This window comes from Oreochromis niloticus, linkage group LG7, assembly GCF_001858045.2.
Source record: "Oreochromis niloticus isolate F11D_XX linkage group LG7, O_niloticus_UMD_NMBU, whole genome shotgun sequence".
Classification (NCBI taxonomy): Eukaryota; Metazoa; Chordata; class Actinopteri; order Cichliformes; family Cichlidae; genus Oreochromis; species Oreochromis niloticus.
Window position 1 is genome coordinate 55,029,383 of NC_031972.2, and position 27,131 is coordinate 55,056,513.

The following is a 27,131-nucleotide window of genomic DNA, read 5'->3' on the forward strand; positions in this document are numbered from 1 at the left end:
TAATGCCTATTAAATCAGCAGCTTGCACAGCTGGAAAGGCAGTAGCAAAGCTGAAAGGTATATACAGGTTTTAAATCAACATATGCTCCCATGCAGGCAAAATCTTGTGTATCTTCTATCTAATCTTGTGTGAAAGCCTTGTGTATTTCAACAAGACAATAGTAAACTGCTTAGTGCCAACTACTCTAACAGTGTGGTTTGTGCTAGAAGAGTCTGGGTGATGAACTGATCTGCCTACAGTCTAGAGCTTTCACCTATTAAAAATATTTGATTAAAAAAAAAAACACAGGACTGTTGAGGACTAGGATTATATATCAGACAAGAATGGGACAGTCCTGGAATTGGTCTCCTCAGTTCCCAGATGTTTCCCAGGATTGTTGTTAAGAGAGGATGTTACAGTGGTAAACATGCCCATTTTCAACTTTTTTAAGATGTGCTGCCATCACCATATCATTAAAGTCACCTTATTTTTTCTTAAAATGTTACATTTTCTCAGCTTAAACATTAGCTATGCTTTCTACATTCTGCTGCGAATAAAACATGGGTTTATAAGATTTGCACATCATTGTATTGTGTTTTTTACTTCAATTTTATGTCCCAACTTGTTAGTAATGGGGTTGTACTTTCTATACATGTGAAGCCACAGAAAAGAAGTGAGCTTTCAAAGCTTCCCCATCAGCAATTTGGTTTTTGTTTCAGTCCTCGATACACATGAGAGACTCTAATTCACTTTGAGGTCAGCTGGTAAACATGTGAGTGATGCAGTTAAAAATCTGCGATGTCTTAGTTGTGTGAGAGCAAAGTCTGGTCTGCCCTTATCAAAGAGTGTGTGGGAGAAAAAAGGATGGTGACAGTGGAGATTTTGGTTATTGTATTTAAACTGACAAGTAGGGAGGGATCAAAAGAAAAGAACATGTTCGTCCCACATCTGGTGATTTCCTGCTGTCTTACATAATATTGCCTGACAAACAAATCTGTTGTGAGGAAGAGTGTAAACTGTTTAATGATAAACACTAAATTATAGACAGCCTGTTTACTGTAATGTGCTTTAAATATTAAGGCTAATCATATTATTTATCTCGTGATCAGCCCTAAAGCTCAGGATACAACAATGACCTAAGACATTACCTAATGGCACATAAAGGTATTAGTGTGCATTAACATAATTTTAGTTCTACTCTTTTTCTGTTCTAAAACTTTACATAAACAGAAAGAGGAAACAGAAGGAAGCGCCAGATTGCGAGGATGAGGTAGACATAAGCAGTTTTGAGATTACTTAATGGATTTTCAGCCCAGGTAGGAGGACACGGAAAAGTTACAGCCTATATCCCCAGATGGAGATGGTGCTACATGTTTCCTGTGTGCGTATCTGTGTGTGTATGTGTGCTTGTCTGCAGTGAAGCCAGATTTGGCGCGTTCCAAAGAGAGATCATAGCGATTCTGCTGCTCACACATCACACATGACGTAACTCTTCCACACGCCCACACAACACTTGCTCTCTATCCTTCCCACAGAGCTTCCTCAGGCTTACCAGACACTGAGTAGGACATTATTGACTGTACGACTGAGTAAACATGCATGCCATGGTGGAGCTATATTAGTGCTCAAAAATGATGAACTGTGGTGGTGAGTAATCACTGTTGGTGAATTTCCTCTTTTATGGTAGCAGGATGCTGCAGAAGTGATAAATAATAGAGCAAAAGTTTTGCTAAACTTTGTGATATATTCCATATATCAGTTCGCCAGGAAGAAAACTACATATTTGAATATTTCAATAGTATACGCATTTTTGCATTTACAGGGTTATCTGTTTCGTATACAATTATAAATTCTGCAGAGCTGCCAAAAGCTGTGATCATGATATACAACCTCCTTGAACTGGAAAAGTTTTCCAAAGCAGGACCAGATATGATTGTCCAAATTTTCTCTTCTCCTCACATCTGCTCTTTCAATTGTGACAGAGATAAGAAAGTCAGTGCAAGGAAAAAAAAGGAGATTATGCAGTCAAAATCTTGACGGGTGTCCAGGTCTGAACCATGGAAGAACTAATATACAGTGGCAGTTGGTGTGAATTTCCTTTGTATGAGCTAAATAAAACAGCAAGAGCTACTTGTGCACAGAGTTGCTCGTGCATTTTGCTTTACTAAGCATGTTTATTTGTTAATGAAACTAAATGAACTGATACTCTATAATGGAGGCTGTGTGGATTATACCTAGCCCATTATTACTGTGGAAGAGATCCGGAACCAAGGCTGGTTGGAACATTTACCTTAACTAAATTGACAGAGAGCACTTTAAGAAGGAAGCTTAGAGGCAGGTCAGATGAACTAATTTCTTCTAAGACAGAGCCTAAAGCTGAACTTTACAATATATAAGCCGGGGAAAGTTCTATCATTCTGTCTTTCAGACAACAGAGGGCCATAGCTTGCTCACTTTCTTAATGGTGCTCTGGCATGCTCACACTGCAAATCCAAAAGAGGACCTATGCATACACATAAAGCAGATATAGCATTATTTGCCTTCCTTGTGCTCAGTGTTGATTTAAATCCACTGTGCTTTCAGAAACAAGAGAAATAAGTGAACATGACAGGGGAGCGTCATTTGTCTAGAAAATGCAATTAATGGGGTATAACATTTAAAGCGATGTGAAATTATCCAGTGCTGCTCTTTTGCCTCGGTGCATAGCTGGATAAAATATTATCCAGCTATACTGCTACTCACGATCACAGCAATGACATATCAAATCTGTCAGCGGCCACTGAGAAGACGTTGAGCATGAGGGTAAATTTTCAGGTCTGATCACACGTGACTCCAGGGGAAATAAATCGCTTGTCCCCTTTAATTTCAATTTCCGTGCGTGATATATATTGTGATCACCTGTCAGATGTGGCGCATGCGCGCTAAAGTGGGAGGCGGAGTGGATGCTGATCGCTCTCTATCTGCTGCCCTGTGCTCTCTATCCCCCGGCGATCAGACAGACACGGACAGGGGATATCTCAGGAAAGCTGGGCAGGATGGGGAGACAGATCAGCTGTTGATGAAGGTACTGTTTCTCTTCGGTTTCTCTTGAATTCTGCGCTTCAGTGTTTGACATTGTGACCGTGGAGGGTGAAGGATGCTTGGTTGCAGGATGGGAGGAGGTGAGCGGGGGGCGCGGAGTGGATAACAGATGGTATTTCGGGAAATCACAGGGATGACAGGGCTGTTACTGGGTTTCGTCACAGTTTTACGCTGGTTTACAATAATCTAGAACAGTAGACTACACATGAAGTATAAAAATATTCGTTAAGACGCCTGGTCAAGGACACAAGAAAAAGGTGAGAATGTGTTTTCCATTTTTTCGCTCACCCATGGGCTTGGGCTGTTATCACCTCGTACCCTCTGCGGACTAGGATGTTGTCCGGTTTAGAGAGGTTGGTGGTTATGCATGATGCCTTTTCATTTCGGTTAAGCGCCGTGGATACGTCAGATCCACCGCGTATGAGTGAACCTGAGCTGCAAGTGAGCATTGCGTAGTAAACGCGGAACGCAGCTGTAATTGCCTATTTAGAGAGATAATTGGTCATCACAGACTTGTATTGCCCTTGATGTTGCTTTTGTCCAAGAAAGTATCAGTATTCACTTCCCATGCATTATTTGCTGGGCCGCTACCCGGATGTGCCTGCAGTTTCTCCAGTGAAAGCGCTAGATTTCCTGTGTTTACTCGTCTGGCTGCTGTAAAACACGTCTTGCGTGGCATTTTTCACTCCGTGACAATCGGTGCCATTCGGATAATGAAAATCGAATTCTGTCACCGTGAAAAAAATGGTGATCTGGACCCGCGAGTCCACCTTCAATAGTCATTTGAATAGGATTTGTAGTAGCCCGGTCAATTGAGAGCGACATCCCCCTCCTGTATTGCACATTAGGCTGTAACGTAGGCTTTAACTGGCTGAAAGGGATCTCTCTGATTTGTATAGGCTGCAAGCAGCAGAGCGGTTCTGACCCCGTCCATGGTACTGAAAGCAACAGTCGGTGTGGAGTAAATCAAAGAGAATGAATCTTTAATGGCTTTAATGAAAAATAACAATCATTCTAACCAGAATGGAAATAAATATCATTTATCAAGCACCGGTGTGTCTAATACACAGATTCTTACAAAATATTTGTATGTAAATTCCTCTTTTGAAAACCATGCAGTTAATAGGTTCAGATAAGGATACACTTGTCTAAATCGTGTTAACTATATATTATGTAATGCATTGATGGTCTTCAAAGTTGAGTTATTAGATTAAGGCAACTTTATCTTAATGTTGAGTGGATGGGTGAAACTATATTATCCCTTCTTCTACATTCTTGTGCTCCACAATTTTTCTTACTCTCTTTCATTATCCCTCCCGTGTTTCTGTCACCTCACACATCCTCTCTTTGTCTGTCATGTATATAGGAAGTCTGACGTAGATGCTGAGCCAGAGGAGAGCCCAGGGAGCAGCAGCAGTAGCAGCAGCAGCAGGAGTGGGGCTGTAGATGCCCTCTCCACAGGTCCAGCCCCCCCCAGGCATCTGTGGGAGAGCCGGGTCAAAGTGGAGACAGTTCCTACTCTGACTCTGACAGTCCTGTAGAGTCCAGCTCCTGCAAGGAGGAAGAGGGGGAGGACGAGGAAGACCCAACAATGTTCTCCTCCAAATTCCTTAGTGGGGCAAACCCCCTCAATGCCGTGTCCTCTGCTGTAAATAAGTTTGGTTTGTTTGGAGATGATGGTGAGGGGGATAAAAAATCACCTCCCCAGCAGGGGCAAAAGCAATCTGGAGAACAGAAGCCAACAGCAGGCCCTGGAAAAGACCATCAACAGCAACCACATCCCCATAAACCAGGCCAGTCTCCCCCTATGCAAAAGACCCAACAACCTCCCAAGCAAGGTTCACCACAGCTACATGGAAATGGACAAACTGGCCCCTCAAACAAACCTGCTGGGCAACAAACAACTTCAAAGACAGGGGCTCAACCTGAAGTCCGGCCTAAAGGAGAACCCCCCAAAAACCAACCTATACAGCAAATTTCTCCTAAACCTGGAGCTCAACAACAGACAAGGATGCACCAACAAAACCCTGCTAAGACTGGTGCACAAGGGTCAACAAAGGTTGGGCCTGAGGTTGGAAAACAACAGCAGGCATCACCAAAAATTGGGCAGCAACAGCATGACTCGTCTAAGGCAGGACCAGAGCAGAAAGGCATCAGGGCCACATCCCAACAGCAGTCCTCTGATAAGCAAGGGAGTAAGGGACCTGGTCCAACTGGCATGACACAAGCAGGGTCTTCATCACCTGGAACAGCCAAAGCAAGATCTCAGTCAACAGCAGTAGCAAAGCTTTGCCCAGTGTGTAAAACAACACAACTTACAAAAGAACCAGCTAACCATAAAACCTGTACACAGTGTAAAATGGATGTGTGCAGCTTGTGTGGCTTCAGCCCTCCAGACTCTGATGTAAGTAGTGGTTTAATTTTGTCTTTATGTGATCTATTTTATGCATTCTCGTAACTGTACTTCAATGCAAATGTTCTTTTATTTGATACTACAAATTTCAAGCAGTTTTCTTTGGTTGGATACTTTTGCGGTACACTACACTTACAGAATTAATGCATATTAATACATTGTAGTTTTAATTGATATCCTGAGACACTGAAGGCAAATGGCCAGGAGTTGAATGGTTATTCATCTGCATCTATCAGTGCATCTTAAAAGTTCAGAATATCATGAAAAATGCATCTTTTTGGTCATTTAATTTAAAAAGGTAATGTTTAACGTGCATTTAAATATTTCAAGCCTTTTTTGTTTTCATTTTGATGATCACCGCTCATAAAAATACAAAAATCAGTGTCTCACATTATTCGAATATTTAAGTTTGAGATTAAAACTACTACTCAAACAGTATAAATGCCGTGTATGCCTCAGTCTAATTCAGTGCACGCAACCTCAGTCATGGGGAAGACTGCTGACTTGACTGCTGTTCAGGTGATGATCTTCGACACCCTCTACAAGGAGGGTAAACCACAGAAGATCATTGCTGAAACGGCTGCCTGTTTGCAGAGTGCTGTATCATAGAATATTAATGGAAATTTGACTGTAAGGAAAAAGTGAGGTAGGAAAAGGTGCACAAGCAACATGGATGAGTGCAGCCTTGAGAGGACTGTTAAGACAAATCGATTCAAGAACTCCGAAAAGCTTTGCATAGAATGGAGTAACATGTTAGTACAATACTGTGAACAAATCTTGAGCCACCCCTCATTTCTTTATATTTTGCTATGAAAATACGAGATATGTTCAGCTGTTTATTGAAGCAGGTGCAAAACTACATGGAAATGCAATGTAGAATGCAAAAATAGTGTTTGTATAATTCTGACAAGCATGGAAGTCAGTCTTTGGTATGACCACCTTTATTCACCAACACAGCTTGAAATCTATTAGGCAAGTTTTCTTGTAATTTCTTTAAGTAGTCTTCAGCAATAGTTTTCCAGTCTTTCTGAAGGACGTTCAGCCTCTTCTTTGGATGTTGGTTGCCTTCTATTCCATTTTATCCCAAGATGATCACACACTGTTTCAGTAATGTTAAATGCTAGATTCTGAAGTGACCAATCTATGACTAACAGTCTTCCACTGTGTTTTTCTATGCAGGCATGCTTTAGGCAGTGTATTTGAGATCATTTTCATGCTGAAAATGAAGCTGTTGCCAATCAGCCAATTTTGAGTTGGTATTGCTTGGTGGAAAATCTGATGGTAGATTTCTTTTTACCACTGGCTGAAATGCAGCCCCAAAACATGACAGTGTGTCCATTGTGTTCTACAGATACCTGTGGACACTCACAGTACTCACTGTTGTACTTCTCTTCTGACATCCTCTGTATGTACTGATGATGATTTGAACTAAAAAGTTTAAATTTGGTTTTGCCACTGATTTTCAGCCCAGTTCTGGAGTAGTTTGGCATACTTCACCTTCACCTCTTACCTCTCAAACCTCAGCTTCCCCCGCCTGTTTTCCTTCCTTAAGATTAACTCATTTACAGCCACCCTTCTACTGAGACCATTTCAAGATTCACTGAACAGTACATGGATCAACTTAAGGACCAGTGTCAGGTGTTTGCTTGAATTTTTTCCTATTTCTCAAGAACGTGACTGTCAGATACTACTCATATCCTATTGATGGTCTAAGGAGATGGGAAAGAAAAGCATCTGGACTTCTTTAAGTTGCTTGAACACGTTTCACCTCTCATCCGAGAAGCTTCTTCAATTCTAAGGTCAAATGATGGAGAGTCCCAGATTTAAGCCCTATGGGAGTATCCCCCCAAGAGGGACAATGGACCCCCTAATGATCCTCTACCTCAGGGGTAGGGAACTCCAGGCCTCGAGAGCCGGTGTCCTGCAGGTTTTAGATGTGTCCTTGATCCAACACAGCTGATTTAAATGGCTAAATTAGCTCCTCAACATGTCTTGAAGTTCTCCAGAGGCCTGGTAATGAACTAATCATTTGATTCAGGTGTGGTGACCCAGGGTGAGATCTAAAACCTGCAGGACACCGGCTCTCAAGGACTAACGTTCCCTACCCCTGCTCTACCTAATCACACATGCCAAGGTGTGAAAATGGGTGTAGGTCACAATCAGCCAACCATCTGTCTTCTCTGTCCAAAATGTGAATATTGGTGTCCTTGATGGAGTGACCTTTGTACTTTAAATGCAGATGGACCGCCGAGTCTTGTCCCATCGAGGTGGCTCTTCTATGTTGTGCCATGCATTTATGAAGTGGCTGTTTGCTCTTTCCAATGTAGAGGTCTGAGCATTCCCCGCTAAACTGTACAGCAGTGTTCCTCACTACACTGTACAGCAGTGTTGCTGTACAGTAGAGGTCTGAGCATTCCTCGCTATACTGTACAGCAGTGTTGCTGTACAGTGTAGCAAGGAACACTCTACATTGGACAATGATGACCCGGATGACTGAGAACCTTCACAGACATCCTATTGATGGTTTTCTTTAGTCCTGACACTTTTTCTTTTTCCTCCACTTGTCAAATTTTTGCAAAATTTTAAGTAAACTCTGTATAACATGTTAAGAAATACAGAGTTTTCAGCTAGAAGCTCTTTGGGAATCTATATCTATAACAATTTATAACTATAGCAATTTTTAACTATAGCTAGTTATAAATAAAATATCTATAACTTGTATTAACTATTTTATGCCTGTGAAACTGTGTTATTTTTGGCCTTTTTCATTGATTCAACTTCAGAAGAAATTATATCATTTTGCGATGTGCTGCTGGTAACAAAAGTGCCTAAATATATAATTTAAAATTGGTTCTTTGCTAGCTTGTCTGTTATGTGTAGACATGACACTAGTTCATTCATTGAGTTAGGTGCCTTTTTATGCTTGATTGAGTCATAGGCCAGTGTTAAGTGGCTTAACAAACAAGCAAAAGCATCCCATTCATAATTGCTAGGTACAAGGACTGGATTGAAAATGAGTGAAAATTCAGCCAATATCCAAAGAAAATCACTGAAAGACCTTACAAAGCTTGAGGAACTCTTGCTCAACTACTTTAAAATTACAAGAAGGAAATAAAATAAAGAGAAATGAGGGCTCACTCTAGACTTTTGCACAGCACTCAACTTCAAGAACCACTACACACAAACAGCTTCAGGAAAGGGTCTACGACTATCTAATTTCTATTATCAATCATACCAAACAATCATGACCCAGAGACAATGTCGGAATTGTCTTATCTTGGCTGAGGAGAAAGATATTTCCGTTTTCAGCAGGATTTAGCACATGCACACAGTGCCAAAACTACTAACAAATAATTCGCTGACTATCTTGTCACTGTGCTTGATTGGTCAGCCACCTCACCTGACCTGAACCTCATAAAATATCTGTGGGGTATTGTCAAGAGGAAAATGAGAAACACCTGACCCCAAAATTTATACAAGCTGAAGGCTGCTGTCAAAGCAACTTGATCTTCAAGAACACCTTAGCAAGCTGGTCCGCTGCATGTCACAACACAACATATGCAATAGTTTGTTTTCAAGGAGATCCAATCAAGCATTGAGTGTATAAATGAACACATTTTTCAGAGGTTTGATATTTTGTGTTGTAAATCCTTTTTTGATTGATATTCTTATAATTTGAGATAGAGATTTCTGATTTTCCTGAGATATAAGCTATAATCAAAATTGCTATCTTTTATCGAAGAATTAAAGCAACAAAGGCTTGAAATATTTCACTTAATGTGTGTTAGCAGTTGTTCAAAGTACTTTGCAATGTCTTTTCACATTCACACACAAGGGGTTTTACAACTTTGGGTTCAATGTCTTACCAAAGGACACTGAACCCTTACCGTGCTAGTAGTGGGCAAGCTACTTGGCGACCCCAAAGTTCTTACAAAATGAAATATTGTACTATTACAAATATTGTAAATTTTATGTCATGTATTCGAAAACTGTTCTTAGATTGTGTTTAATTAGTATTGAATTAACACGGGTATAGCACTGGTAGAGCTAAATCAATCTGGTACCATTTTTGAATCACTAGTTTGTACAATTTTTTATTTTCAAAAGTTTCAGAACTCAGTTGTGATGTCCCTTGAATAATTTGGGGAAATGTACTTTTTTCTTCTTTCACCTTATGTGCATGTATGTGCACATTGTCTTTTAATAAATTTATTTGTCTTTGTTTTTTTGGACAGGTACATGAGTGGCTTTGTCTTACCTGCCAAATACAGAGAGCTCAAGGATCTTCTGAACTGCCAGGACCTCCCATGAAAAACCCCACACCTAACAAAATTTCCGGTCCTCAAAAACAGACACCATCAGCTGCTGAGCCTGTCAAAAAGGAAATATCATCACAAGGTTCACCGCAGAAAATCCAGTCTAAATCAACAAAAGTGCCAGAAAAGGCAGAAGCTGCTAAAGGACCAGAGGCTCAAAAAAAAGGCACACCTGAGGCCCAGAGAGCATCAGGGTCTCCTAGGCCACACCAAACTAGTCAGACTGAACGCAAGCAAAGCAGTGCCACCTCAGCACCGCAGCAGCAGTCAGGAGGTTTATTTGGCTTTGGAGGTACTAAAACTGAAACTGCAAAGACAGAAGAATCAGTGACTGGAAAGATGTTTGGCTTTGGTTCGTCTTTTTTTAGTTCTGCATCTAATTTGATAGCTTCTGCTGTTCAAGATGACGCTAAAACAACTCCACCGGTTTCTCCTAAAATGCAATCTTCCAAGGAGACCAAACCGCCTTCTATCCAAAAGTCAGAACAAGACAAGAAACAAGAACAACCTCAACAAGCAAAGGTTCATCCAGCTGGACAGGCAAAGGCAGAAAAATCCCTGCCAGTCACTCCAAAGACAGCAGCAACTTCCCACACTGCTCCTACTACAAGCCAATCCACTTGTCCTCTCTGTAAAATAGTGCTTAACATGGGCTTGAAGGATCCTCCCAACTACAACACATGCACTGAATGCAAAACCGTTGTCTGCAATCAATGCGGTTTTAACCCCATGCCAAACGTTAATGAGGTAAGAGGTGCAGTTTACTGAACTAAAATTAAAATGAAATGTATATCTTTATAATTTTGGAGTTTCGGAGGGTCAGTGTATTTATTTGCTGTAATATTTTACAGATTTCTCAGAAGTGTCTTTTACTTAGACCTCTGAGGCATGCTTAAGAATTAAGGTTGTTGAAGCTGTTAAGTTCCCTTTTTATGTTGTTTCATAGACTGGAGAGCTATTATCAAAGAACCATTACATGTTAGATGACATACAAATTTTTTGTCACATTTGAGGGTTTTTCACAAAGTTTTATGAACACAGAAGTTACCCGAGAAAGCTATTTTGTTTTTGTTTGTTTTCATGTGCAATCCTGTTGAACGTCTGATACTTTGACTAAGAGTCACACTGAGAATGCTGTTTGTCAGATCCTTTAATCATGCTGAGCAGGGGGAAGGCTCACACTCCTGCAAGCAGCAGTCTTTTCCATTAGACCTACATCTCTTTTCAAGTAAAAGGGAGTGGCATTTTATTTCTTGCAATAACGTTACCACTCCTATATGGTTATATAACAGAAACAAGAAATGAAAATGCTCAGTAATGCTTGAACAGTGTTGTTGCTTTTTCACATTCATACTGTGCAAGTTCCTGTTCTTGGATTTTGGACAAAGACATTTACTTTTAAAGGTGTTTTCAAAATACATCACTGTCGCCAAAGTGCTTGCTCATAGGGGGTCATATGATTGTTGGGTTTTTCTCTGTATTTATTATTGTGCTATCTACTGTACAATATAAAGCGCCTTGAGGCGACTTTTGTTGTGATTTGGCGCTATATAAATAAAATTGAATTGAATTGAATCATAGTAACGCCTTTGCGGGTAAATGACAAAAGTACCTACTGTGTCAGGTTGCCTATTGTGATACTGCCTTAAACTAAAATAATACTATCATTATTGCTCTCAGCATTTTAATTTGTAAGTTAAGCAAATAGTTATTGGTGATTAATCCTTCTTTAAGCTTTTGTCTTGCCGCACTATTTCCAACTATTTAGTTGGAAACCAAATTTATTTGGATACAGTTAAAATACATTACATTGTCTCATGTAAATATTTGGTGCTACAAATAGCACCATAAAGTACTATCCCAATCTTAAGCTGATATTTGGACCAACACAGTTCTTGCTTACTGTAGTGATTTTTGCGCATCTGTATTTATATGGTTCTTTTCTCTTTTTGTGTTTTTTTTCCCATAAGACTGTTTTTGTGTTTTTAGGATTAATATATTTATAATGTATTTTATGCTGTTCTTTTAAGGGGAAGGAGTGGCTATGTCTAAACTGCCAGGTGAAACGGGCTGCTGGAGGAATTGAACCTCAAATTGATACATCTTTGGGCAAATCTTTCAAAAAGACTACTCCCGCACAGCCTACACCACAGAAGACTAATGCACCAGGCTCTCCCCAGAGAAAAGTACCAACATCAGCACCACAGCCAGCAAAGACTAAAGAACCAGACAGTCAAAAGGCAGTCAGCCCAGCTCCTGGTCAGACAGTATCTCAGGAGAGCAAGAAGACACAACCGCAGCAGATGAATCAAACTGCAGGAAAGCAGGAAAGCACCACTAAAACTGCACAGCAAGAGTCCGGAGGCCTCTTTGGTTTTGGTGGTGCTAAAACTCAGCCTGATACTGCAAAGCCTGCAGATTCAGTGACAGGGAAAATGTTTGGTTTTGGTTCCTCCATTTTCAACTCTGCATCTACTTTGATTACCACAGCTGTTCAAGATGAACCTAAAAGTACACCACCTGTTTCTCCCAAGATGTCTGCTGCAAAGGATTCTAAACCCCCCACTTCTAAATCTCCTCTTCCAGTCAAGAAGCTGGAAGAGGCCAAAAAAACAGAAGAACTACAGAAAGCCAAGGGCTCACCACCAGTACAGCCAAAAGCAGACAAGCCATCATCAGAGCAACCAAAGAAAGCATCAGCTTCACCAGTTGTTTCCAAGGCAGGCCAGTCTACCTGTCCTCTCTGTAAACTAGAACTTAATGTGGGCTCTAAAGATCCTCCCAACTATAATACTTGTACTGAGTGCAAAAACACTGTCTGCAACCAGTGTGGATTTAATCCTATGCCAAATGTTAAGGAGGTAAGTTAAGAAGAATTATGTAGAATATAACAATTTATTTGAACAATAACTGTGACATTATGTCTATTTTATTGTTGTCACTTTAAAATGTCTTAACATTAAAATGTATTCTGCAGCACTACTGATTGAATTTTTAAATATTTTTGCTCCATTATAGGTGAAGGAGTGGCTATGTCTCAACTGTCAGATGCAGAGAGCACTGGGAGCATCAGAACCTCCAGGAACTCCCATGATGAAAATACAGGCTTCACCAAGTAAAGTCACTGGACAAGACAGTGCCCTAAAGATGGAAACTCTCCCAGTGGATAAACTTCAAAAGAAAGACAATGTGACATCTGCTGAATCTAAATTAAAGGAGCCCTCTCCATCAAGCTCACCTCAGCGGAAAGTGCAAAAGCCAGGAGAACAGCTGGCAAAGACTGAAGATGTGAAAGGATCTGAAAGTCAGAGGCAAGCCAGTCCAGCTTCTGGTCAGAAAAATGCACAGCAAAGCTTGAAGACAGGTCCTCAGAAACCAACAGATCAGATAAATCAACCGGGATCTAAAAGGGGTAGTATAGCATCGATACAAGGGGAATCTGGATCATTCTTTGGCTTTGGCAGTTCCACAACCCAACCTGATTCTGCAAAGACCCCTGAATCACTTGGTGGAAAAATGTTTGGCTTTGGTAGCTCCATCTTCAGTTCTGCATCAACTTTAATAAACTCAGCTGTCCAAGATGAATCCAAAAAGACACCTCCAGTGTCTCCTAAGATGTCTTCTGCAAGTGACTCCAAGTCTCCCGCTGTCAAGAAACCAGTACAGGAGAAAACATCAGAGCAACAACAAAAAGACAAAGGTTCACCATCAGTACAGCCAAAAGCAGACAAACCTCCTGCAGGGCCATCCAAGACAGCACCTGCATTGCCTGTCGTTTCTAAGACAGGCCAGTCAACTTGTCCTGTCTGTAAACTAGAACTCAATGTGGGTTCTAAAGACCCTCCCAACTACAACACCTGTACTGAGTGCAAAAACACTGTCTGCAACCAATGTGGATTTAATCCTATGCCAAATGTTAAGGAGGTAAGAAAAAGAAGAACAATCACCTATACATATTACATATATAAATGTTTGTCAATGAACTTCGTTTAATAATAACATATTCTATTGCATTAAAATGACCCTGATCTATATCTTAATAAAATTTTCCTTGCTTTAATATAGGGGAAGGTGTGGTTATGTCTCAACTGTCAGATGAAAAAACCAGCAGAGCAACCAGAAAAGCCACCGCAGAGCCAAAAGACAGGACCTCAGAAACCACCTGAACAGAGAAATCCAACTGAAATCAAAAAGAGTAGTATTACATCGACTACACAAGAGGAGTCTGGAGCTTTCTTTGGATTTGGCCGTTCCACACCTCCGTCAGATTCTACTAAGCCTGGTGAATCACGGGGTGGAAAAATGTTTGGCTTTGGTTCCTCCATCTTCAGTTCTGCTTCGACTTTAATAAACTCAGCTGTCCAAGATGAATCCAAAAAGACACCACCAGTTTCTCCTAAGATTCCTGTCTCAAAGGCTAGTGAATCACCATTTGTTCAGAAGCAGGAGCAGGAGAAGAAGCCTGTGCAAGTTCAAGAAGCCAAGACCTCTCCCCTAATACAAGCCAAAGTAGAGAAAGAGCCAGCTTCACCAGCTCTTCCAAAGGCAGGCCAATCTACCTGTCCACTCTGTAAGATGAAACTCAACTTTGGCTCAAAGGAACCGCCAAACTACAGCAAATGCACTGAATGCAAGAACACTGTGTGTAACCAGTGTGGATTCAATCCAGTGCCAAATGTGTCAGAGGTAAGAGAAGCTCTAATTACTCATTTTACTTTAATAAAACTTCAATAAAATACACGGCAAAAATTACATATATAGATCTGTAATTAAATTATTATTACAACATTAATTTATATGTTAATATTATTTTAAATGCTTCATATTTTAATAAAATATACTTTGTCTTTACAGGTAAAGGAATGGTTATGTCTGAACTGTCAGATGCAGAGAGCTCTTAGTGCAGCTGAACCCACAGGGCCTCCTGTGAAACATCTCCATGGAGATAAAAAAATGTCTCCATCTGCTGTACATCAGAAAGCAATAGTTACTGATCAAGTGGAAACTAAAAAGGAAATAAAATCAGATGCAGCTCCTAAGATGGAGACTCCAGGGGCTGACATACTTCAAAAGACACAGTCCACAGCAGTAGCACCTTCATCTAAGGAGGCTAAAGGACCCGAAAGTGAAAGACATCCTAGCCCAACTCCTGGTGAGAAAAAGCCTCTTGATATTTCAGTTGCATCAGGCCCTGAGAAACCAACTGACCAGGCAAGTCAACCTGGATTAAAACAGAGTAAGGTTACCACAGTCACACAAGAGGAGTCTGGAAACCCACTAGGCTTGGGTGGTAAAATCGTAACTGATACTTCAAAAACAACAGAATCCATCAGTGGAAAGATGTTTGGCTTTGGATCTTCCATTTTCAGCTCAGCATCCACTTTGATATCATCTGCAGTTCAAGACGAATCACGGACCACACCACCAAGCTCTCGAAAAATGTCTGCGCCAGCACAAGTCTCTCCGAAGATGTCTGCTGCGTCCAAGAGTTCTCCAAAAAGTACACCAACAGTTTCTCCCAAGATGTCACCAGCAAGGGAGCCCAAAACTCTTCCTCAGAAGCCAGAACAAAAGAAGAAACCAGATGAATCCCATCAGAGCAAAGATGATAAAGCTCCACCACAAGTAGCAAAAGTGTCTCATATGGCTCCTAATGCAGGCCAGACAACATGTCCGCTGTGTAAGGCTGAGGTTAACATAGGCTCCAAGGACCCACCTAACTATAACACCTGCACTGAGTGCAAGAACATTGTCTGCAACCAATGTGGATTTAATCCCATGCCAATAGGAGAGGTAAGTACATGAATACAAGATTTAAAAAATATTGTCCGTTTTCCACATTGCCTGTAGTGTCAAAATAATCAAATACCACCATGCTGGCAGCAGTTATAGTCACAGGCATGTTTTTGTGGTCATCTGTGTGCATATCTGTGCATGTCAGACTTGAAAACATCTTAAACACTCCATGTGATTTTTAAAAAAATTTGAGCCAAACACTAAACACTACTACTACTACTAGTTATCAAAAGTCAATGCCACTGTGAGCTGAAAATATGCCTTTTGTCAGAATTAATAAATCAGATGATAATTCTTATAAAATTTAATATAAATGGCTAATAGGATTAAAAGATATAGTGATGATGTCTTATAAAGAGAAGTTAAAACATTTTTCAAGCCATTATCCAATGCTCTATCTCAGGAGCAGAGGTAATATAATAATCCTATTTCACTTTTGGCCATATACTGTGTAGGTGACTTTATTCTTTGGTACCCGCCTTTTGAATTCATTCAATCATTAAAAGTTGCTTTTTAATGCAATTTATTTGTAGATGTGTCATCTGTGGTATTAAACTATATTTAAGTAGAGGTTTGATGAATTTGTTTTGATGCATAATGTATACATTTGATGATATAATCTGTAGTTTTAAAGCATCACTTAACCAAGTGTCTATTATATTTTAGGTAAAAGAGTGGCTGTGTCTTAATTGTCAGATGAAAAGAGCAGTAGGAGCTTCTGAGCTTACTGGACCTCCGTCACTAAAGTCACAAATGTCACCCAATAAAGTTTCTTTACCTGCTACAGTCCAGTTGAAGGAATCTTCAAAATTGACTACTCCTCAAACAAAGGACAGTCCAGACACAGCTGAACAAAAGCAAACCTCAGAAGCAGTCTCCCCACAAAGAAAACAATCAACAGCATCTGTGAAACAGGCTAGCCCAGCACCTGAACGTAAAACATCAGAAGAAAAAGTGAAAACAGCTCCTGAAAAAGTCCCAGATCAGGTAACCCAACCTGGACGTAAGCAAAGTAATGCCACAGCAGCAACACAGCAAGAGTCGGGAGGCTTCTTTGGCTTTGCTGGTCCTAAGCCTCAACCTGAAGCTGCAAAGTCTGCAGAGTCAGTGAGTGGAAAAATGTTAGGCTTTAGTTCTTCAATCTTCAGTTCTGCCTCTACTTTGATAACCTCAGCTGTTCGGGACCAGCCAAAAACTACTCCACCAGTTTCACCTAAGATGTCTCCTGCAAGGGAAACCAAATCTCCCACTGTAAAGAAACCAGAACAGGAGACGAAATCTGATCAACCAGAGCAGGTAAAGGGTCCACCATCAATCCAGTCAAAAGCAGAAGTGATGAAGCCCCCTGCTTCCCAGAAGCTGGAGCAGCAGAAGTTAACTGAGCCATCCCTGCAGACCAAAACACCAGCATCAAGACAGGTGCCATCAGAAACTGCAAAGGCAGCAGCTTCCCAAGCAGCTGTCAAGCCAGATCAGTCTACCTGCCCACTCTGTAAGGTCAAACTTAACACTGGTTCCAAGGATCTGCCCAACTACAATACCTGCACTGAATGCAAAAACACTGTGTGCAACCAGTGTGGATTTAACCCTATGCCAGACGGAACTGGGGTAAGACTAAGAAGAAAACAAAACATGTTATTATTGACACTTTGTATTTAACTAATATCAGCAGAGCTTATACTTTTGAAATGTTTCTTGTTGACCTAGATTTCAGGATTTCAAGGAATATTCATTTGGGATTAAGGAATATTAAATAATGAAAAAATACTATGTATTACTAGATGTATTACAGCATTGGAAAAGTACACTAAAATAAAAATAACTAGTTTAATAATGATGAAACAATCAGTATTTATAAATAGATCACCTAATGTATCACCAGTATGTGTGTGTATATAATTTTTAATTTTATTTAATTTTGTTTCAGGCAAAGGAGTGGTTATGTCTTACCTGCCAGATGCAGCGGGCTCTAGGAGTAACAGAGCCTCCATCAGTAATTTCAGTGAACTCTCAGACACCTGCAAAACCCCAAAAGAAAGATGTCACCAGCCCAGCTGAACCTGAAAAGAAGGTGTCATCAGCACAGCAGTCACCTCAGAGGAAACTATCCGTAACGGCACAGCCTGCTACATCTGAGACTAATGTCAAGTCAGAGGTTCACAAACAGGCCAGCCCGGTTTCTTCTCAGAAAATACAACAGAAGCCCCAGAAAACATCAGCTCCTAACAAATCACCAGACCAAATCAGGCAGCCTGAACGTAAGCTGAGTAATGCCACTCCACCACCACCAAAAGAATCGGGAGGCTTCCTTGGATTTGGCAGTGGTAAATCTCAACCTGATGCTGAAAAGCAGGCAGAGTCTGTGACAGGGAAAATGTTTGGCTTTGGTTCCTCTATTTTCAGTTCTGCATCCACTTTGATTACCTCAGCTGTTCAGGACCAGCCTAAGACTCCACCAGTTTCTCCCAAGATATCCCCTGCAAAAGAGATCAAATCCCCTGCTACCAAGGAGAAAACCAAGGCTGAACAACCCCAGCTGATCCAGACACAACCATTAGTCTCAGCCAAAGTTGACAAGGCTCCATCAGAACCTCCAAAAACAGGTGACGCCTCCCAAACCACCGTCAAACAAGGCCCGTCCACCTGTCCACTTTGTAAGGCTGGGCTCAACATAGGGTCTAAGGATCTGCCTAACTACAATGTCTGTACTGAATGCAAGAAAACTGTCTGTAACCAGTGTGGATTTAACCCAACACCAAATGAAACAGAGGTAAATAAACCAAAAATGTACTTATTAAAATGTATGTTATGTATAATATATATGTTATGTTTTCTTAACTGTGGTGATTTATGCTTTTATTTAAAAAATTTAGTTCTTAAAGACACACTTACTCAAAATAATATGCTTTTCCTTGTAGATGAAGGAGTGGTTGTGTCTGACTTGCCAGATGCAACGAGCCCTCACAGCAGCTGAATCAGTACAGCCTCCACTGATGAAACCTCAGGCATCACCCAGCAAAGCATCCACACCTGCGCAAAAAGATGTCTCTGAGACTAAAACGAAAGATATTATTCCCACACAAAAAACAGACGGATTAGAGAAAATTCAGAAAGAAAGTCCAAAACCAGAGGCTCCAGCAGAGAAAATGGATATCATACATCGAACTCCAGACATCGTTCCACCTGCAAAAGACACCCCAGCTACTGTTTCAGCTGAAGCAAAAGAGGAGAAAGTTAGTTCATTGCCTGCCAAGGATGTTCAAGCCATCACTGCACCTCCAAGCGAAGAAAGACAACTGCCTTCCCAAGGTGCACCTGTTACCACTGATGCTGAAACTTCAGCTAAGAAGAAAAGTGATCTCACACCAAGTTTTCCTCTACCTAAAGAAGATGCAGAAAAGGAAAAGGATAAAGTTGAAACACTTCAGAAAACAGCTGAACAACTGATTATATCCTCTGATCAATTACAGCAAAAACAACCCCTAAGCAAAGAATCACACCAAGTTGTTGCTCAGAAACCACAACTGGAAGAGAAGCAACCTCAGCCAGTCAAGGCTCCTCTATCAGAGCAGACAATAGTGGGTAAAACCCCAATAGAGTCTGCAAAACCAGAAGCTGCTCCCAAAGGGGCTCACTCTACTTGTCCACTTTGTAAAGCAGATCTCAACATGGACTCCAAAAATGTTCCAAACTACAACACCTGCACTGACTGCAAGACCACTGTGTGCAACAAGTGTGGATTTAGTCCTATGCCAAATGTAACAGAGGTAATTAAATGTTTTATCAATGTGGAATGCCTATTTAGACATAGTTCTAGTATTGGTTTGAATTTGCTTGGGAGAGAGAGAGAGAGAGAGAGAGAGATTGACAGAACTCATGTGTGGGTTTTTTTTTACAGGTAAAGGAATGGCTATGTCTCAACTGCCAGATGCAGAGAGCACTTGGAGCCTCTGAACCTCCAGGCCTACCGATGATAAAACCACAACCTTCACCAAGCAAAGAGGTCCCTGTCAGCACACAGAAGACAGACATCTTGACAGCTTCTCAGAAAGATGTTTCTAAGCCAGATGTACCCAAAGGTGACCTTGTTAGCATTCCTGCAACCAAAGAAACTGTCTCCCCTGTCAATATTGACCTAACTAAGGAGGTTGCTCCAAAAGCTGCTTCACTGCCTGATAAAACTATTTCATCCACTATCATAAAGACTGATGTTTCGCAAAAGCCTTCTGCAGAGACTCCCAAGGGACAGCCAGGCACACCCCAGCAACAAACTCCAAAAATTCAGCCTGCCGCTCCCCCTGATTCAAAGACAGAAAAGGCACCCCTTCAACAGCCTCCAAAAGCTGCAGCTTCTTTAGCTAAGTCTCCTCTTCCATCAGACCAAGAAGCAAGAAAGCCACCCCCACAACAGCCTCCAAAAGCTGCAGCTTCTTTAGCTAAGTCTCCTCTTCCATCAGACCAAGAAGCAAGAAAGCCACCCCCACAACAGCCTCCAAAAGCTGCGACCCCTCCAGCTAAATCTGCTCCATCACCTGTTCAGCCTGCAAAACAGGAATCAGGAGGCTTTTTTGGTTTTGGCAGTCCTAAAACACAGCCTGCTGCTGGAAAATCTGCTGAGTCAGTGACAGGAAAGATGTTTGGCTTTGGGTCATCGTTCTTAAGCTCTGCATCCAATTTAATAACATCAGCTGTTCAAGATGAGCCTAAAGCTACACCACCAACGCCACGTAAAATGTCCACCACAGCCAGTGTCACTCCTAAAACTACACCACCAACACCACGTAAAATGTCCACCACAGCCAGTGTCACTCCTAAAACTACACCACCAACACCACGTAAAATCTCCACCACAGCCAGTGTCACTCCTAAAACTACACCACCAGCCTCTCCTAAAACATTACCTGCAAAGGACACCAAACCACCGCCTGTCCAGAAAACGGAGGAGAAGAAAACAGAGAAACCACAGCAGGATAAGACTCCTTCAACAGTTCAAGCCAAAGTGGACAAAGCTCCATCAGAGCCCCCCAAGGTGCCAATAGACACCCAAGGTGCTTCAAAAGCAGATCAGTCTGTCTGCCCACTCTGTAAGGTGAAACTTACAGTGGGCTCCACAGATCCTCGTAACTTCAACACTTGCACAGAATGCAAGACAACTGTCTGCAATCAGTGTGGCTTTAATCCAGTACCAGATGATTCAAAGGTATGCAACTTTCCATTTATGGTTGCCCTTTTTGTAGTTTTCATATTTTTGTTACTCAATTATTGTGGGTCCGGTAGACCTACTAAATCAAGTATTACTTGATTTACAAAACAATCCAGCCATAACAGCTTTATTAAATATTTAACTGATGTTAATCTAAATTTAATCTAAATCTAAAGACTTAATCTAAATTATTGGTAATAAATTGCCTGAATTGGCTTAATTTTTGCCATTTATCTCCAGTAAAGTGCACAAATTATAGGAAGAATTTGAACACCAAATTTGAGAAATAATTTGTTAAAATATAAATGTTTTATATTTCAAGTGACATCAAAAACATGTTGCATACCCCAATTTGAGACCGTAACTTTTGAAACTTACATTTGGAGAAGAACTGTCAGATTGAGTTGATAAAAGCTACGCTACTGCGAGTCAAAAATTTTAAAAAGTAACAAAGCTGGGCATTATAGAAAAGCTTTTAAACCAATACAGGAGCTCTCACAGTTCCTATTGTTTGAAAAAAAAGTTTGCCTCTGATTTTTGTTATAGTTATGCCTTATTAAAATTACATTAAAAAGAAAATAAAAACTACATTACACTGGTAAAACAGTTTGAGAAATTAAACACATTTTATTTTACAATGATCATGATTTGTTTGTATGAATGAATCCCCTTTGAATATATGCATGTTACATTAGTAACCTTGATAGCATTGGATATTCTTTGTGCTTTAAAATCATTGCGCCTTCATGTGATTTAAGAACACTGTTTTGTTTTTTTTTATTTGACTGTGATTTATGCTTTCATTTACACTTTTTCCAGGTAAAGGAATGGCTTTGTTTAAACTGCCAGATGCAGAGAGCCCTTGGAGTATCTGAAGCCATTGAACCTACTGTAGTGAAACCCCAGCCCATGCCAAGCAAGGTTTCTACACCTCCTCGCTCTGAACAGAAGGACAGACCGACATTAGTCCAGAAGGAGAAACCTGCAGAGTATGCAGATGTCCGAAAAGAGGCTACTCAAATAGTTCAACCCAAAAAAGAAATTCTCAAAGGTGAGGCTCCAGTGCCAGCTGCAGTCCAAAGGATGGACAAAGCACAGCAAGATTCTGTGGAAAAGGCACAAGGACATGCTCGGGATGTGGCTAGCCAGCCAAAGCTTGTGGAAAAACCTCCGCAAGGACAGATTTCACAACCTACAAAGCCAGAAGTAAAGTCAGGTCTTGCAAAACAAGAAGCTGGCAAACTACCACAACAGCCATCAAAACCATTGACCCAGTCTCCCAAGCCTGCCCCACCACCAGCTCAACCAGCGAAACAGGAGTCTGGTGGTTTCTTTGGCTTTGGTGCCCCTAAACCTACTGCTCCAAAGCCTGCTGAGTCAGTGACTGGGAAGATGTTTGGTTTTGGTTCATCAATTTTAAGTTCTGCATCTACATTGATAACCTCGGCAGTTCAGGATGAACCTAAAGTTACACCACCTACTTCACGCAAGATGTCCACTACAACAAGTGTCAGCCCTAAACCTACACCTCCGGTTTCTCCTAAGATGCCCCTAGCAAAGGATAGTAAACCACTGGCAACAAAGACATCAGAGCCACTTCAACAGGCCAAAGCTACTCCATTAGCACAGGACAAAGTGCTTCAGGTTGCTCCTAAAGAAGGTCTGTCAACCTGTCTGCTCTGTAAGGTCAAACTCAATGTGGGAACGAAGGAGCCACCCAATTACAACACCTGTACTGAATGCAAGAACATTGTCTGCAATCTTTGTGGATTTAACCCCATGCCTCATACAGCAGTAGTAAGTACAAAAAATACTCTTGAATACACATATTAATGTTTCAGTTACAATTTACAGAAAAAAAATTGAGGTTTTTTGTCAGCTGATATGCCTTGTGTTCAACTGGCAGGAGTGATAATTATCATGATCATGTCTTTTTGCATTAATGTGACAAAAGCACCTTATTTTAATATTCAGTGTTTCCATTGGGGAGCCAAACATGAGTAAGAGCACCACAGTGATAGTGAAGTGGCCATGTTGCTCCATTTGCACACTTTTCAATATAATTTATTACAGTGGCTTCTTATTTGATATAAAACAAATGGTTCCAGTACAAAAGTTTTGGTCAGGCACATTGTTGGCTTTCATGTAAAAGTTGCGTAAAATCTAAGAACTCTCACTTTTTGGCAATGCATCTGAGACACCTGAGCATGTTAAAGACGTTACAAGTGTTTGGTAGTCCTAATGCTGTGATTTATCAGTACAGTAAGTTCGTATTCCTTACTACACTTTCTGTTTATGTGGTGTTTCTTGTGCTATTAAATATTGGTTTGGAGTGTTCAGGCTGCACCAACATCTTTTAGCACATTTTTACTCTGAGCAATATTCCTTTCTGTTGTAAAGGGTGGAAAAACTAAGAGACTGACTGTCATAAAGCCTTTTATTCCTTCTGAAAATAGAGCACACCCGAGGCAGCATTTTGCTCTGTTGTTTGATTTTCTTGACAAAGAAAATAAAATACAAGTGTAGTAGAATATTAGATGAAAGTGTCACAGCAGCTAGAATTTAATGAGAACTTCAATTTATATGTATTTTCAGACTGCTGTCTGTGTCCATTCAGTTTATTATGTCTTAGTGTTTGGAATACTTACCATGTAAAACAAAGCATACTAAAACTACACTCTGTCTAACTGCTGTGGCTCTCTCTCCACGGAAGATGCCAGGGTTATTACATAACTGCTCATGAGGAGAGTGCTTCAGCTGGCCGGGAGCACTGAAAATGTATTAAAGTGATTGACGGTTGTGCAACCGCATTAGCGAGATGGGATCTACTGCCATAGGAGACCAGGGTCCAGGGAATCTCCAACCCCCATGAGAGATTTGAGATGGCAAAGCCCTGTGATATGCCAATAAGTAGAGTTGAAACAGATTAAGTCCAGCAAAACACAGTGCAGTACATCAGAAGAGCAGACATTTCTTATCAGGCCATCTCACACGCAGCCGTGGCTCCATGTAATTCAACAATTTCCTCTTCGTTTTGGTGACATGAATATACACGTGTACCTGCTTTGTGACTTACCCACACACATCCAACGTGTAGCTGAATGAAATGTGCAGTGCTGTCTACTCTTTCTTTGTGAAATCCTAGACTTTACTATAATTTAAGTGAACAAATACCACGCCACTTTTTTTAATCTCCTGAGATGTGGATTTAAGAGTTGATGCTGTAATTTGTTCTGGCACACTCAGACCTGAATCTTTTTTTTTCTTTCATTTTCCCAGTGACAGATAACCTAGAATGACGTGCCATTTATGCAATTGACACTTGTCACTTTTTTCATTGACACAACAAAATGGTAATAACCTGGAGCTTGAATTTGGATTGTGTTCCGGGAGCTGGGGGGGTGAGTCAGAGTTTGCTGCTGTGGGTGTACAATGCACATGCTTTCTTCCAAATATGTGATGAAAACAGAAAAAGCTTCAGTATGACTGGATAGGATGATAGGATGCCATATTTGCTGCTGTCCTATGACCTGCTTTGTCCAAAACGGGTGTGCTCACCAGTTTACTATCTGGGGGGTTTTAGCCCCCTTTTAAAATATCAAAAGGTAATGTTTGGAAGAAGAGGAGGCAAAGTGAGTGCTATCAGCAAGTCTATTCATTTTTTTCCGTTTGCCTGTTCTGCTTCAGCTGATGCCATCAAAAGCCTGGGAGTGACTGTTGTCTGATAAGTAGGGCACACGTGTGCTGTGCTTTGCTAGCTAAAGCTTAGAGTGTGACAGCTGTGACAGTATGAATGATGATTCCTCTATTTTCTGTGTTACCACTGGTTTAAAATAGAATATTTGTTCAGCTTTTCCAGTACAAAAGCCCAACATTATTACTGTCCATGGTTTACTATGAGATCCAGTAGTTGCCTCAAGGTACGACAGTAATGTCAAGGTACAGAGGAGTACCTTGACATTGCTATGTTAAATTGCTACATTTCAGCTAATAGGAAGAAAAAAATAAATCATTCTAGAAAGAGCTGTGTGATATATAGCTATTTTTGCATGATTTCCCAATTTTATGGTGTTAAAAAGTAATCAGTCAGCAGGCTACTTAATGTTTTTTAAATTATTATTTTTTGGGGGGTAGTTCAATATTATGTCAGCATAACTTCATGTATGAAAATCTCACATGCATAAGCTTAACGATGCGGTCCAGCATTAAAGAGGTGACAACAACAAGTCTGTAAACACTGAAGCTGTTGAATGTTCTTTAAAAGTTTCCCAGTTTAAATTCATGAAAGTTGAAGCAATGGAAATTAGTCACAAGATCCAGCATCTATCAAAGAAGGCCACCGTTGGAGTGCATGTGCCACCCTTGGCAACCATCAAAAAATGGTTTTCACTTAAATTTGAACTTAAATGGAAATTTAAACTTCTGGAGGTGTGATGGCTGTTTCTGGTTTATGTCAGGTGTCGAGAGTAATCGCTGGTGGGTGTATTGAATTAGTCACTGAATGTCACATTGCAAAGTAAATGCATCTCAGTTGCTCCTTCACATTTCTTTTGCATTTCACTGACAATCAGAAGACCAACTATTAGAAAAAAACATCCACCAACTCTATAAAAGACAGTGAGCAGCCATGATATGTTAGAGCAGGTAAACTGATGATGTTTACTATTGTGTTAGTTGGTATCTTATTCACTAACACACAGTGAAACAGAGAGCAGATGTAATTATTTATTTATTTTGCTCTGGCTTGCAAATTATAGGGAAGGACTTGCACTAAAGTTGTAAAAGTAGCTATGAAAACACTGAACAGGAAAGGCTTGGTTTACAAAACACAGAGAGAGTTTAACTCCTTGGTGCTATGTTAGAAAGCAAATACTCAAAATTGTACTTACATAACCTGTTATTATTTCATTTTACAGAGTTAGTTTAGAGTTAGTTAATAAATAAAAATTGTATTAATGCTTAAAGTATCTAAATATAAATATAGAAATGAATAATAAGTAACATGAACGAAATGCTTGTAAATTCCACATCATCTCAAGATGCGTTTTCTGTCCTGTACTGTCAGTGATTAGGGGTTATATGTTAATATATGATCATTTCTAAGAGCTTCTTTAGTTCAGATGCTTTAATTCTTTTCTATAAACAAGAATCATAGAAAATATATTTGGAATTTGGAAACACTGATGTTTCTGTATCAGTAATTCTGTGCCTGCATTTATTCATTGCTTTAAAAAATATTATTCTATTCATCTATTTGTGTTTGTAGCTTATAGCTTTAGTTTGTAACATTTCCTTCTAATGCTGGCACACCCTCTTACCACTGGTCCCACAACAGTCTTCATCCCCACTGCACTCTGCCATCCAATGAAACTTTGCTGATGCACCAGTTGTCACAATGGAAAAAGCATGGGCATATTTCATTGTCTTTAGAGTGAGTCACTGTGCTTATTACAGATTAGTAGGTCAACATTCTGTATTATCAGAGGGCGTGATTTATGAGAAGCCCTGCTCTGTGGGGGCTGCTGGAAGCCAAGTATATTAGCAAGCTATAGCCTTTGCTAAAGGTGCTTGCCAGAAAATCAATAAGAACCTTACTAGATCCGACACATCAGCAGGAAAGCACAGAAGAAAGGCCGAGAAATAGTGAGTCCTTGAATCTAGCTATGTTAAGATAAATTTCAGCACCACCACGATAAGTTATGATAGGTGTCTAAGAAGTGACAAATAATATTCATTATTAAAACAATATTAAAAAATTGTTTCATTCGTCTAAAAATGCAAGACTGAAACATTTTTGGTCTTTGGAGCAGTTTGATTAATGTTTCTTTGCTGAATCAGTCACCTCTCATCCCCAACACTACCACAGACTAACAGTACTGAGGATCCATTGAGAGTTATCAGAAGAGATCTGGCAAATGTTTTTATTTAACATACATAAATAACAGTAAAAGTATTTTAACATCTCACATTTTGAATGATATATATAATTTATTTATCTTTTTGTTTAAATGATTTGAACAGGGAAATGATTTCGTAAGCTCAGCAGATCTAGCTTAATGCAGCATACCTGTGTGTCAAGAGCCTATTTTCCTTACTGCTGTCAATGTCAAGGTCTGATAATCCAGCTCAGAGGCTAATCGTGTGGAGCAGTCTCTCCCACAGCTCTCTGCTATAAGCTCCTGCTCTTTGCTCATAAAATAGATTTAATTAAACAAAAGAACGATGGCGACTTTCCAAGCCCTGTGGCTCTGATGCATGGCTCTGAAGCCGTGACTGGCGCTAGTGGGGGATGTAAAGGGATAGGGTCTTTTTTGTTGACGGAAGTGCTTTTTTTTCTGCCTT

General features: G+C 40.4%; 1 protein-coding gene across 7 annotated transcripts in view; it reads left to right on the plus strand.

Annotated features, from left to right (window-relative positions):
- Positions 1 to 2,906: 2,906 nt before the first annotated feature.
- pclob (piccolo presynaptic cytomatrix protein b) overlaps positions 2,907 to 27,131 on the plus strand; it is a 60,125-nt gene continuing 35,900 nt past the window's right edge. For 4 of the 7 annotated variants that reach the window (XM_013268628.3, XM_025908910.1, XM_013268629.3 and 1 more), the window contains exons 1-12: positions 2,907 to 3,044; positions 4,428 to 5,465; positions 9,710 to 10,537; positions 11,821 to 12,651; positions 12,809 to 13,714; positions 13,856 to 14,476; positions 14,645 to 15,583; positions 16,253 to 17,194; positions 17,514 to 18,356; positions 18,505 to 19,353; positions 19,485 to 20,786; positions 21,609 to 22,586. In XM_013268628.3, the coding sequence (XP_013124082.2) occupies positions 4,653 to 5,465; positions 9,710 to 10,537; positions 11,821 to 12,651; positions 12,809 to 13,714; positions 13,856 to 14,476; positions 14,645 to 15,583; positions 16,253 to 17,194; positions 17,514 to 18,356; positions 18,505 to 19,353; positions 19,485 to 20,786; positions 21,609 to 22,586 (9,852 nt within the window). In that variant the 5' untranslated portion in view covers positions 2,907 to 3,044; positions 4,428 to 4,652. Of the gene's footprint in view, positions 3,045 to 3,198; positions 3,319 to 4,427; positions 5,466 to 9,709; positions 10,538 to 11,820; positions 12,652 to 12,808; positions 13,715 to 13,855; positions 14,477 to 14,644; positions 15,584 to 16,252; positions 17,195 to 17,513; positions 18,357 to 18,504; positions 19,354 to 19,484; positions 20,787 to 21,608; positions 22,587 to 27,131 lie in introns of those variants that run through there. The other 3 variants (XM_025908912.1, XM_025908911.1, XM_025908909.1) reach the window with 3 other exon arrangements.